This window comes from Struthio camelus, chromosome 16, assembly GCF_040807025.1.
Source record: "Struthio camelus isolate bStrCam1 chromosome 16, bStrCam1.hap1, whole genome shotgun sequence".
Lineage (NCBI taxonomy): Eukaryota > Metazoa > Chordata > Aves > Struthioniformes > Struthionidae > Struthio > Struthio camelus.
In genome coordinates this window covers 14,486,887-14,500,175 of record NC_090957.1, presented here as the reverse complement: position 1 = coordinate 14,500,175, position 13,289 = coordinate 14,486,887, and the positions used below count along the sequence as shown (strand labels likewise).

The window sequence follows — 13,289 nt, the reverse complement described above, 5'->3', positions numbered from 1 at the left end:
GGTGCGTGCGTCCCTAGGGCGGCTAGACCTGCCTCGATAACTAGTGAAATCAGCCTTGTTGCAGAGCCAACACACCACTCAGCTCCTCCGAACACAGCACAGAAGCAAGTATCGCACACTGCCGTGCTGCACATCTGTTGGAGTGGGAACATCTCCATTCAGTTTGCTTCTGAGGCCTCTCAGATCCTGCCTTTGATCTCTCCTGCCTAAAACAACTCATTGGAGTTGATTTTGGAAGCTCTGAGCACTTGAAATTTCAGCTTACTTGTGCTTTCCCTTTTCCACAAAGATCTAAGGTTTGTAAGGAAAAAAAAGAAAAACTCTGCACCAGAATATCATTTCATCTGCTTTGCAGATGAGGAAACTGAGGCAGCAGCATGTGGTGTCAATTATTTTGGGTCTGCAGTGGGACTGTCCTACAGAAAAGAAGAATGCAGGCCTCTTAGCTCCCGCCCATGTGCTGTAACCAGTAGATTACATGCCCCTCCACCACTGTCCTAAATCTTAGTCCACCAGTGCTTGTGCAGCTCCCTGAAATCCTTAGATGAAATGTGAAAGAGAGGTGCCAAGGGTCGCTATTAACAGCTTAATGAAACCAAGCTGCTCTCCTGGCTCACGCTTGAGAATTGCTAGCTTTCAGAGAGAAGGAGCCTTTTATTTTTCTCTCTCTCTCTCTCTCTCTCCCTCTCCTTTTTTCTCCTTCCATTGTTTCACTGCCAGCAGCTTGTATTATGAAAACGGTGACTGACAGCAGCAGGCCCAAGTGGATTGCACATGGGGCTGGGTCTCAGGAGACTTCATTTCTATTCCTGGCTTTGTTGCTGACTTGCTGTGAGACCTTGGGCAGCACATTTCCTCCTCCTTCTTCCCTGGCCTCAGTTTTCCCATCTGAAAAATTGGAGGATGAGATGGGAATGAGGAGAAATGATCCTGTCACGGGAAACCTGTGGGGATCTACTGATGGAAAATGCTACCCTGGGCATTCCTATAAGTCTTTTTTCATAATGAAGTCAGTAATTTTTGCAAGCTGTATATTTATATGCATTTACCAACACATCCAAGGAACCACCCCTGGGATGGAAGAAGGCAGCCCTTAAACACAGGAGAACTGCAGGCAATCACTGCTGCACCACAGTATGCAGGTTAATGCTCCTGCTCCTGGGGACAGCCTGTCTGAGGAGCAAACCAGGGTGAGATCTATCTTCCAGCTCACAGGGCTGCAGCTCACAAACACCAACTGATCTGGCTGCACTGGACTGAGGTGGAGTGACACAGGTGCGGGTCCACGTCCCGTCCCCGGTCACTCCTGCTGTGCTGCTTTGGGATGTGCTGGTACCTTGCACTTGGTGGCTATCCATGTGGTCAACTGCCCAAGGTGGAAAGCAACGGAGAACCAGGCCCCAAACTAGTACCCAGCAACCACAACCCTCGCACACACTGCAAAGGGACTTTTGTCTCCCGAGCAAAGAAATGTGCTAGTTACAAGTTACAAATATACCCTTGAAATAGCATTTTTCTTGTGCAGTGTCTTAAGCCCCGTCACAGTGGTGTGAGTACCTGAGGGACCCACTAGCTATGGTTTTCCTCAAGGAACCAGAGAAAAAAGACTGAAGACCCTTAGGACCCTTCTCCCTCCTCCACAGCAAGGATGGCCTGGATGTGTCCTGGGAAATGAGAAAAGGCACATTAAAAACTTGACCAAACTGAAGAGAGAGTGAAGAGGAGCAAGCAGTACAGACTCGGCCAAGAATCATCTGCTGGTAATTGATCCCTTCTGGTAACTGGAGCCCAAGATGTGCTGCCAAGGTTTTAACAAGAGGCTGCCTCAGAAATATTCTGCCGCAGCCTGCAGTGAGCTCTGCGGAGCAGAAAGAGCAAGTGCTGGAGAGGAGGGACTCTTCCTTTGTTCTCCCAATTAAACAAAACTGCTTTCGTGTAACTGGTGGAGCAGGCAGCACCCCAGGGCACATGTAATTTGTAACGTCCATTGGCTAGTGCTGCTTGTCCCTCCTGCAACTCTAGCTGAGCCAGGGCAGAGCTGGTGTAATCAGGGGATGCTGGAAAGTCAGGATGAGAGTTTCTTGTTCCCAGCTGGCTCAGGAAGGATAGCACCAGGTTTGCAACATGCAGCGCACCATCATGCAATATCTAGGGCTTTCCTTCAAGCCCCTCTGTCCTGGAGTCCTGAGATATAACGAAAGTCTCACTTTCATTCAAAAATTTCTGACCCTCATGGCTGAAGAAACAATTGCTCACTACTCACAGATTGGAGGGGAAATGAAAAGCACCAGCATTTATTCTGTTTCTTTCAACCTCCTGTTTTTCAGCCAACCTTGGGACGTTAGGGAACCTGGCTCACAGGGTTCTCTTGCTTGCTCTTGGCCAGCCTGCGTCCATCCCCAAGAGGGCTGATGGGAGCGAGGGCTTTGGGGAAGCAGATGGATGTCCTGGTGATTTCTGCTTTTGTGCTCAACCTTAAGCCTCCGTACTGGCAGGTGAAACAAAAAGAAATCGAGCTGCCGTAGGATTTTGGCTGTTTAATTCTCCCATCAGTGTGAACAAGCAGCGTCCGGAGACAGCCGAACACTGGCAGAATATAATCCACACCAAGATCAGCTGGATTTTCAGTGAGGACTCCAAGAAGCGCCCTCCCCAGCAGCCCTGCACCCCAGGGTGTGGAAGGCGCTTTCCTCTGGCGGGGAACGGGGATGTCGGGATTAAGCAGAGTAACAGCTCCACCCGGTGGCCCAGCTCCTCTCGGCTCCCCCTCCTCTTCTGCAGTAAAGGAGGATTTGGACATAAAAACCCTCTTGGCCTCAGTTCTGAGCGAAGTGGGGCCCCCTCTGCTCTGCCCTCGCTGGGGAGCTGCCAGCACAAGGGGCAGAGGATGGGATGAGGCTGGAGGAGCCTCTGCTCCGGGTGTTTCAAGGCATGGTCAGGAGATAGCAGCAATACAGGATCTCCTTGTGGCAGTCCCCTGGGAGAAGGTGTCACCCCCCCCCCCCCCCGCCATCCTGCTCCTGCCAAGTTCAGCCTGGCATGAGCAAACCATGGATTCCCTTTCCACCCCCACCATGAGCAAATCAATGGCTAAACACAAACCGGGACCCAAGTTTCGGTCTCTGACTAGCCCAGAGCATGGCTCAGTTGCCACAACCCTGCCTTTCCTCTGTACAGTCCTGGGCGGCGGGACCTGGCACATGGCACGTCGGCCCGGGCCCCTCCACACCTTGTGGACAGCCCCACGTTTGGTGGGCCTGAGGCTCCCACCTGCACACGTGCCCCACCAGTTTGCAACCACCAAGCCTAGTCCCCTGCACGGCCAATTCCTCTGGCAGGCTCCTCTCAGCAAGCGGTCAGCAGACGCTGCAGCCGGGCTTGCAGGAACGAAAGCACAAATCTAACGGCACGTCTGGAAAGCCTCTGGCTGCAAACATCAACTCCAAAGCCCTTCCCTCTAGGCTACATGTTCCAAACAAATTAAATCCCCCCAAGTTAATTATAGCAACCTGGGGCCAATCAATATACCCTTGTTGACTCTGTGGCCTCTCTTCTTACACCTGGCTTGAACCAGCCCTGTCCTGCTTGTTCCAGCTCTGTCTTTTCTCCCTGGAGCAACAACGTAAAGGTCAGTTCCTGTCACTCAGGAGGCGGATATCACAGCCACCAGAAGCAACATAACATGAACCTGAAGGGGAAGGTCAAACACGTGAACTCACTGTCCCTTTTGCCTTGTTAGGATGTGGCCTGGCAGCGCGTTAAGTCAGCTACAAAAAAAGGGCTGTCAAGGAAGGACCTAGAGGCCCCATGAGAAATGACAGTAAAACAACTGTGTCACTGTAATTATCACTAAGCAACCAGAAGCTTGGTCTAGGATTGAGATGCCATCCATTCCCACAGCTCCCCGTCCTGCCTGGATTAACCGCAGCAGCTGAGCAGCACCAGCTATGGTCAAACACTGCTGATCTTTCCAGCCACCCCAGCTAATCGCAAGCAGGCTGGTGACTCAGCCAGCTGCTGCAGCGTTCAGCCTGCTACATGAGCGAGAACTGAACTCCTCGCTGGGCTGTGTGACCAGTGACTGACACCTGCCAAAACATCTGCTTCGGCCACAGAGGGTAGCACCTAACTCAAAGACAGGGTACGCAACTGGGAGAGGGTCGTCTTAAACTGTCCCAGCATGAATCTCTGGAGCTCTGAGAGACACCCGCTCTGCTCCCACGAGTTGGAGGGGGGGAACAGGTGAAACCAAGGAAACGCACGGAGGGGCCAACTCGCTGAACGAGAGGATGGGGAAGGACCCGGCAGTATGAGCCGCTTCTTCCATGCTGAGAACCTGCTCCCACATGGACTGGACTCCTCGGAGAGTCATAATTCAGCTGCAGATCACCACTGCACCAAAAATGTGGGAATGGAAGGTTTTTAGGAAGAATGTTTGATTCTGTTTGCATTGTTTTTTAACACCTATTCCACTCCAGTGCCTAAAAAGCAGTGGATGAAAAGGGCATTGTTAAATATTCAATATCTGTGCCTCTTCGGTCAGTCAAAGCTTTGAAATACTCATTTAGGAGCATCCTCCAGCAAAGTCAAGAGAGACCAGAAGAAACATTCCTGGTATGTCTACGTTAATGAGGAGACATGAAAATGGTATTTTTGCAGAATAGATACAGAATAGATGAAGCCTCCCAGGTTTCTCTGATCCATCTTCACAAAGCAAAAAAAAAAGGAACTAGCTCAAAGTAAACACAGTCCCTTTCAGGGTGCGTTTATAAATAAACCTACCAAACGGGAGGACAAATCGCCCTTCATTATCGACTTAGCTGAGCCCATTCATGAAAAGAAACATGAGAGTCCAGAGCGCTTGGTTCCTGCCTACGGGGGGGTTTAGAGTTACAAAGTCCTGTAGCAAACGCTCCGGTGGGGAGGAGGTGGCTGGCCTTATCCTCACTGCGTGCAGCACCAGCACGCTGGGGGAGAAGGTACAGCCTCAGCTGAAGCACAGACAATGGCCCCTTCCCAAGACCATGAAGGAGAAACATGGTTTGCTGCCATCAACGCCACCCTTAGCTGAAGGCTTAACACACACATTTCAGATCAGAGGCTGCTGCAGGCGTGAAACAAAGCAGAAAGCTCATTTGCAAAGGGCTCAGAGGGTTTCTATGCAAGCACAGAAGATGGCCTTGCCTCTTGGTGACAGGGCAGCGGCACAGAGCTGGTCCGGCACCGGCCCGCCAGCATGTCGGAGAGGAGCCGTGCTCAGCTCCGCACTGCTGAAAACCTTCAGCGAGAACCAGGTCTGAGCTGAAAGGACCTCGTGGAGAGCCCGTTCACAGAAGGCCTCCGGCAGCTGCGTGCGCAGCCTCTCCGGGCAGCGCAGTGCTGCCAGGGCTGCGGTCAGATGCTCTGGCAGCTGAGCCTAAGCAGCCTGCAAGGAGCTGCCTTCGCCCCCCTCGTGGAGGCTGAGATGAACCTGCTCTAATTCTGCGCAGAAACGGGCTCCCGCGGGGAGTCCCTGCGTCTCGGCTCAGGGAGCAGGCACTGCCACCAGAAGAGGAGCTCCGGGGATGGGAAGCACCAGCTGAGGGGGTGGGAACTTTTTAAACTGATTTAATCCAATTATAGTGTCTAACTACACCTTAATTGCCTGGCTTCGAGCTTGCTTTGTCTTGTCGTAGCTTTGTTGAGGCGGAAAGGTTTTACCAACTGCATCACTATAATTACACTGATAAAGTCAAACCAGCATAATTACACTAACACAGCTCTCGTATGGACCCTTTCAGTCTAGAATAGGAATAGCTTTTTCCAGTTTAACTTAAAAGCTTTCCAATCAGCATAAACAAGACTGAAAGTCACCAGTACTCTTGTCTGAGAGCACCCACCAGGAACAATTTAGGATACCAAGCCTAGCTCGTTTTCTCAGGAGACATGTACTCATCCTGCCCATCGCCTCTGCATAAACGGGTTTCAGCAGCTCCTGTCCCTTGGCTGTACGTGCCTTCTTGTGAACTGGGAGCACAAACGGCCCAGGGGGACTGCCTGCTCCGAGGCCCACATCTGCACCACTTCCATCACCAGTAGCTGCCTGCACCAGTTACCAGCCAGCCCTGAATGTGGTCCTTGCCACCACACATCATTCATGGTGGGAGATAAGAGCTGAACTTGCTCCCTCTTTCACTGCTCACACTTAATGCCACTGGAGACAACATGGCATCCCTGCATATGCCTCTACATCGAGAAAATGTTACTCAGAAGGCCAATGGCAAGGCCAGATGGAAGACCTCCAGTGCCTAAAATTCATCCCCCCTCCTACCAGACAAAGAGATAGCTCACCAGACGGGCCAAGGAGGAGAAGCAGTGCAGCTGGCATCAGGGGCACGCGCAGCACCCAAAGGCCTGGCCTCCACGCTCTGTGCCTGGTCACTGGACAGCGACCAGTGCTCATTTCTGCTCTTCGTTTGTCCCACAGATGGTCGTCAAGCTCTCTCAGAGAAGTGGATAAGAAGTTGCCCCTGAAACAGGCAGACACCAGCATTAGCAGTCACAGCAGCAAGGAGGAAGACAAGCGCTTGGCCCTGCTGAGGGCCATGCATGGCTTGCAGGCAAGTGCCTTCCCAGCACTCTGTGCCATATATGACATATAGATGTGACACACGGCCACAATGGGCCAACTGAGGCACACATTAAATGATTCAATGTCCTGTAAGAACTTGGAATGAAGTCCCCAGCCACACCAGCCTGAAAGGCACTTCCTAAGCCATTGAGTGGCCTTGCTACCCCAGGAAGTCACATCAGGCAAACCCTGTTTAGAAAGCGATGGTGTTCCACCTCATGTCCAGTTAGGCTTCCAGCCCCTATTGTCCCTCCTGCAAGGCTGCTCCAGGCTCTCACCGCTCTGTTGATGGGAGACATTCACCACGTTCCCAGCGTGGCTAGATCTGTGGCCGACCTTGTGCTTTGCCTTAAGCAACTCATCTCTCTGGTGTTCACCTCCTGGTACTCTTCTAGGGACCATGCCTATCTCTTCTTCATGTGCGTTTTGCTGAGGTGAAGAGGTGATCTCTTCCCCTTAAGAAACTGCCTCCCTATTGCACAAACTCCCAGGTACCTTCTCAGCACTCTTTTCCAAGCTGCACGCAATTCCCTGTGAGGCCCTCCCAGCTAGTGCATGCTCATGTACTGCACTTGAGTTACTCCATTCAGTGCATCCTAATACATCCATCTTTCTTCAAGGCTCTGTCACTGAGCATCTTACAGTCACCTATGATGGATTAACGCACTCAAGCACTCTCTCCTGCACAGCTCTGATCACTAGACCCAGATGGTCTCTGAGAACTCCTAGAAACCAAGAGTCTGGGCTCCCAACCCATTCCTGTGCTAACCACTGGGCACAACACCTCCCTCCCTTGGCTAGCAAGTTCACGGGAACCCAGGTGCTTTACTTGTAAGGCCCTATTATCTCCCCTCTTTCCCCTTTGGGAAGAAGGAGGCAAAGGCATTTTTACTGTGGGAACACAGATCGGATATGACAATGTCATTCATTTGGTGGGGGGAAGGGAGGAGATGCAAACTCCCTTGGGACAAGCTCAAAAGCAAACAGGAGAACGTCAGAGAGAAAATGAGGAAGAGATTAAAAATAATAAGATGCAATTTCCCCTTCATTTACTGCTCTCTTCATAAATTACTGTCAAAGTGGTGAATTTCTAGCTCTGTTTAATTTACACTCTCAAGGGGACCTGGAGAGAGGTCTGGCTGGGGGCTAGATTCTTCTCTGCACTACACCTTTATAAATCCAGAGCAACTCCACTGTAGTCCGACTGATACCACAGTGACTGGGATAGCATCATGACCTGGTTGAGGAGTCCCATCATATGGATGCTATCACATGCTGGCTGTAAAGCCAAGCTATAATTTTCAGATAACTGGAGGTATGATGTTAGACCCTTAAGTCTACACGAGGCACAAGATTTCCTGAAGCGATGGACATTACTGTTACAGCTTGAGGCATTTACTGATGGTCAGAAACTGAATATCAGGCCTAGGTTCCCCTCTGTCTAGACACTGAGGACCAAAGTCTGTCTTTGGAGACTTGGGCCTCAGGTTGGCTATGCCAGGAGACACTGTGCATCTCCTCCCTTTCCAACTAGTCACTGCCCCACAGCCCGTCTGCAGACCCAGGCTCCCTTCAGACCAGTGGTGCCATCTCTTTCAGGGTCTGGCTGGCCCACGGAAGGAGTTACAGCAACTTTCCTGCCTGATTCAGTTCATTTTCAAAGCCCGTCTCTGTTAGGTCACCAAAGGCCAAGGGCCTGGTGGCCAGCTCCCTGCTCCCCAGCCGGCAGATTCCTGCTGCTCGTTGGGCGTGTGTGTAATTGTACAAATTCAGTACTCTGATGGACTGGCATGCAGTTCAGGTAGGCTCTGTTCCTGAAGCAGGTCCCAGGCATTTTAGACAAAGGTTCCACTTCTGAACCTTCTTGGTAAGTCAGAAAGATTTACTAAGGTCTTTCAAGACCGTAGGTTGGGTGGGATGAGACAGCACCAAGGAATTTCCAGTGAGCACCCAAACTTCCAAACCAAACCTTTGGGTTTTTTGCCTGCACCAGCTAAAGGTCACCGTGACACAGCCCTGGAGACAGCTGGGCAAGCCCTCGGCACGCTGGTGCGGGACAGAGCTGTCCCGGACGGGTATGACCCTGTTCAGCATTGCCTCTCTCTCCCGCTCTCGCTGCGCGAATCCTGCTAAGCAAGCCCTCGGAGGAGACCCGCCAGCAGACAAATGGCTCAGTTATGAGGGATGAAAATCAATCTAGTCCCTAACGTTGTGTTTTTTCAATACTCCATTCATCCATAACGCAGCGAGGCTCCACTCTGAATAATGTCGCCTTTTGTCCCGCCAGGCCCTCCCCGCTCGCTCGTGGAGGGTGACTGATGGCAGACGAGGCTGTCGCGGGCCAGCGCGCACCTCTGCCTCGCCGAGGGACGCGTGCCGCCGCGTTTCCACCAAACCCACGCAGCCGCCTGCCCCCAGCCCCGGGGCCTTCCCTCCCTCCCGAGCGCAGCCGGACCGCGGCGCGGGGCCGGCGGTGGGAACCTGCCCGCACGTCCCTGCTGCTGGCACCAGTTATCATCACAGGCGACTTTTGTGAAGGAGCCAGAGCGCGTTCCTGTGCCCCTGGCAGGGGCAGCAGCCGGCATTAACCATCAAGGCACCAGCCGCGAGGACAGCCGTCCCCACGGCTACAGCACGGCTGTCCTCACCCTGCGCTCCTGCACTTCTCCACCTGCAGGTAGTTTCCCTGCGCTCAGGGTTACGCGGCAGACTGACCCGATCTGCCTCAATTCAGTGGGGTCACGACACTTTAAGCATTCTTATATATTTAAAGACCGACTTTAAGCCGTTAGGAGCCATTGTGGCACTGCAGAAAAGCACAGCATCAGTTTCGAAAGGTTTCTGAACGCAGGTGGTTTCTGAAAGCGCCTTCAAACTCATGTCGCTCAAGCCGTTAGGTGTCTCGAATGTCTGAAACAAATCAACCGTGCATCCTACCCAGCAAGTAACATGTACCACGAACAGCCCGAGTACTTCCTAAGTACTGACCACCGTATCTGCAGCAACACGTACACAAAAGGAACTTGGATCTAACAAAGGGCACTGACAGTCCTGTCTATTTTTACCCAAAATAATCTATATCACAGCAAACAAATTATGACAAAAGAGCTCTGTTCACTCATTGAAAAATCCTTCCTTCTGATTGAAGATGAAACATATTTGGTCCAGAACTGAGCCAGCGTTTCACACTCCCGGAACTGGACCTATCCTTTCTGCTTTCTGGCTGTGATTTCTTTCTGCTTTTCAACTATTCAGACAATCTCCTTAGAAACTACATTCTTTTCAGTCTCCATCACCCTGCCGGATCATTATGTATTTGTAATTACCACACTAACCAAAAAAAGCGTTATAAATCCACATACCTGTTTGATATTTTCTTTCCAGTATAAGGATGGATATATTAAATCCCCAACACAAATATTCTCTTTTGAAGTAAAGAAAAGAGCTGGCTAGTTAGTTAAAAATTAAAAAAAAAAAAGATGAAATGAATATTCCCTCTTTTCCCACAAAAGGTGATGGGGGAAAGGCAGGAATTTTTCCCTTAGGCGTGGGGGAAGGTGAGATTTTGTTTAGTAAATTAAGAAAAAAAACCAAGAAGGAAGAGAAAAAGAATCTCATCCATCAACCGAACAGCTCCAATCTGTCATCTCTTTTCACCTTTGGGGACTGGATGTTGCTGCTGTCAGAGGCAAGTTGGCTTAAAGCTCTGTTGCAGGTAGGAAGGCAGCCCTGTATTCACTGTGTGCCATCCTGGGGCAGATCATCTCAAAATAAAATGACAAAGAAAGGGAGGAGGAGGAGGAGGGAGGGAAAGAAGAGGAAGAAGAAGAAGAAAGAGAGAAACAGGAAAAGAGGGAGAGAGAGAAAGAGAAAGGAAGAGAAGGAACACCTTTAAAGAGACATAGTGGGGTGGGGAATGGCTCAGGTTTCAGGAAGGCAGACAAGGATACATGCTTAAATTGGGCTCTGGCTCAGCGCTGCTGAGGGAAAGCGGAGCCTGGTTTACATCTTCGGAAAGGGAGACAGCGTCTCCTGAAGCTGTTTGAGAGGATTTGGGCTTTTTAGCTCCCTCTACCTTCCTGCCTCCCTCCACCCTCCTCTGTCACGACTAAATACCCACTTTGGGGGAAGTCAGCTAGATCGTTTTGCTGCAAATATTTTTGTCCATCCCCTCGAGAGCAGCCAGGATCCAGCAGAAGGGGAGAGTCTAGACACCGGTTGCCCTTCCCAGGGGACTCAGAGGCTTCTTCCTCGGGGGCTCCATTCCTCTTGCGAAATCCTCATTGCCTAGATTGGACTCATTTCCACGGGTGGTTGGGGCAGGATAAGGGCACCAAACCCACTGTCCTCCCCACATGTTCCTGGGCAGACATGCCAGGGAGTTCCCTTCTGAGGTCTTTTTTGCAGGCTCTTTCCTGCAACAGCCATCAAAAGTGGCCACTCTATTTGGCTGAAGACATACAGAGGCTTGCCATGTTCTTTCAAGGGATTCAAGCCTGTTCTCCCTAGCCAGCAGTGAAGGATACCCAGATACATGCCCAACAGGCCTCTTGCTGCTTCAACAGGTCAGCCTACAGTCACTGTGCAAGACATTGGTGGCAGCTGGGCTCCTCTTTTCTGAGGATGAAGTCCAGGAAATATTTTCCAAATATTCTCCAAAATCAAAAGATCAGAAGATTTGGGTTGTTGTTGCCCAGCCTCCCATTCATGATAAACTTTTCTCATCTACCTTCATCACCTCCTATTCTGCATGGACATGTTGTCTCCTTGAGCTCCCAGCTGGGACTAAATTCACAGCTGGGAACCTGCAAGTCCCACAGGCTGGGGGTGACCTCTTAGAGCCCCAGCTTCTGGAGTCCCATGGCTATATGGGCTTCTTACTCTCTTATTTTAAAAGGAAGTGTGTGTTTAACCATTACCATTGCAAGCAAACACCTGACAGTGTAAGATAGGTCTCAGCAGTCTTGAAAGCAACCCAAAAAGAACCCCCAAAACACTGGGTTTCCTCGTCTTGTGAATTCTGAAGCTCACCCAACAAGCTGAGGAGTCTGGTGTGCTTTTGGTTGTGAACAAGTTGAGCCTATGATCAGGAGGATTTTTGCCCTTGCTTTCAGTGGAGACAGCAGTTGCTTCCTTGTTCTTCCTACTGGATTGCTCATTCCCTTTAGTGTCTGGGCTTTGCGTTTTAACTCAACACAAAGCAGGCTCCCGCTACAACTGTCACTGACTGCACTGTTACCCATCTGCTATTACTTTCTTCTATGGATTCAGTAATTAGCAATTAGGCATTTACCTTTTATTTCCCAGTAGCAGCAAAGTTATAATTAGTCTGCTCACAAATGTAAGAGTTTCAAAGGTGCCTTTTCAGCCTGTTTTGCCTAAACTTTGAAAAACTCTCAGCCATCCTGGCTATCTGCCAGGGCCTGTGGGCTATAAATAATCATCTTTAAAACTGAAGTAAGATCCAAATCCAGACTTTGAACACCACGAACTAAGCCTCCCTAGATGCAAATGCACAAGCATAAAGCCAGCATCCTGAAGAAGCTCTCTGCTCTGCTCACGGATGTGATTTCTCTGGCCATTTGGGTAGAATCTAAAACGGCTTATTTTCAACGTCTACGTTGCTACTGCGTGTGTTTTGATTGGTTTGGCAGCATCAGGCTATGCGCTTATGCTGATTCGAGGAACAGAAAACACAGCCAGCTTTATCCAAGGAAACAGCCATAACATAAGAAAGGCTAATTATAACATTCCACAGGAGAGCACTTCTGTTCTCTTATTTGCTAGGACAAAAAAGCTCTTGTTTACCTTCACGATGGTCCCGCTGTCTAGTCACTCGTGGGCACTGGTGATATTCACTGTGCACACGGAAAGTCTGGTCCCGGGATGGGTCGGGGCCCACCAAGGCCATTCCCATGGACAGTCAACATCCGATGTACATACAACAAACAGCATCTGCTACAGCTACCTGCAGCAGCCGGGTGGAGAGCGCCCCAAGCAGCTGCGCCAAATCTCTCTTTTATGGCAGGGGTGGAAGCCAGGGAAAACAAGCAGCCCACAAATCTGCAGAAAACACAGAGTCTCCGGGGGGGGGGGAAGAAAGGGGGGGGGGAGCTTCTCTTTTCAACTATCTGGGAAGTACAGAGAGGAGAAACTAATTTGTATGTAATACACCATTGCTAGGAAACGTGTTGGTGATTTATAAAAAGGGTCTGGTGCAATATAAAAAAGCTATAAGCTGAAAAATAGGCATCTTTTTGCTGACAGGAGAAAACGTCGGGGCCTGATCTGTTTCTCAGGGCACCAGTTGCTGTTGTGAGCCATTAACTGGATTATAATGAACTACAGGTTTCCCCTGTTGTTTGTGGAGCTAAAGCACCAGGCATTTATGAGTTGCTTTCTAGCTGGCGTCTGCATTTCGGAGAGAACAGAACAGCTCAGCACAAAGGATGCTTTGCCTGCAGCAGGATTGGGAAGGGAAGGAAAAGCTGCGGCTGGTAGTCGGTGTGGAGCAGGGCTGCGGCTGTGCGAACCAAATGCTGCTCCCTGGTACCACCCGACTGCCGGTTTACATGGTGCAGGAGCAGAGCTCTGCGCCGCACCAGCCCACTGACCTGTGTCCTTAGAGGCCAGGCTGCAACCTCGTTCCAGGGACAGGGAGTGGAGGGGGCTCAGGCTA

The 13,289-nt window shown here is 50.7% G+C and overlaps 1 protein-coding gene across 4 annotated transcripts in view; it reads right to left on the bottom strand.

Annotated features, from left to right (window-relative positions):
* The window catches only part of SSC4D (scavenger receptor cysteine rich family member with 4 domains), a 36,279-nt gene that overhangs the window by 12,582 nt on the left and 10,408 nt on the right, over nucleotides 1-13,289 (bottom strand). For 2 of the 4 annotated variants that reach the window (XM_068909516.1, XM_068909517.1), the window contains exon 2: nucleotides 6,331-6,509. In XM_068909516.1, the coding sequence (XP_068765617.1) occupies nucleotides 6,331-6,442 (112 nt within the window). In that variant the 5' untranslated portion in view covers nucleotides 6,443-6,509. Of the gene's footprint in view, nucleotides 1-6,330; nucleotides 6,510-9,972; nucleotides 10,519-12,418; nucleotides 12,634-13,289 lie in introns of those variants that run through there. The other 2 variants (XM_068909518.1, XM_068909519.1) reach the window with 2 other exon arrangements.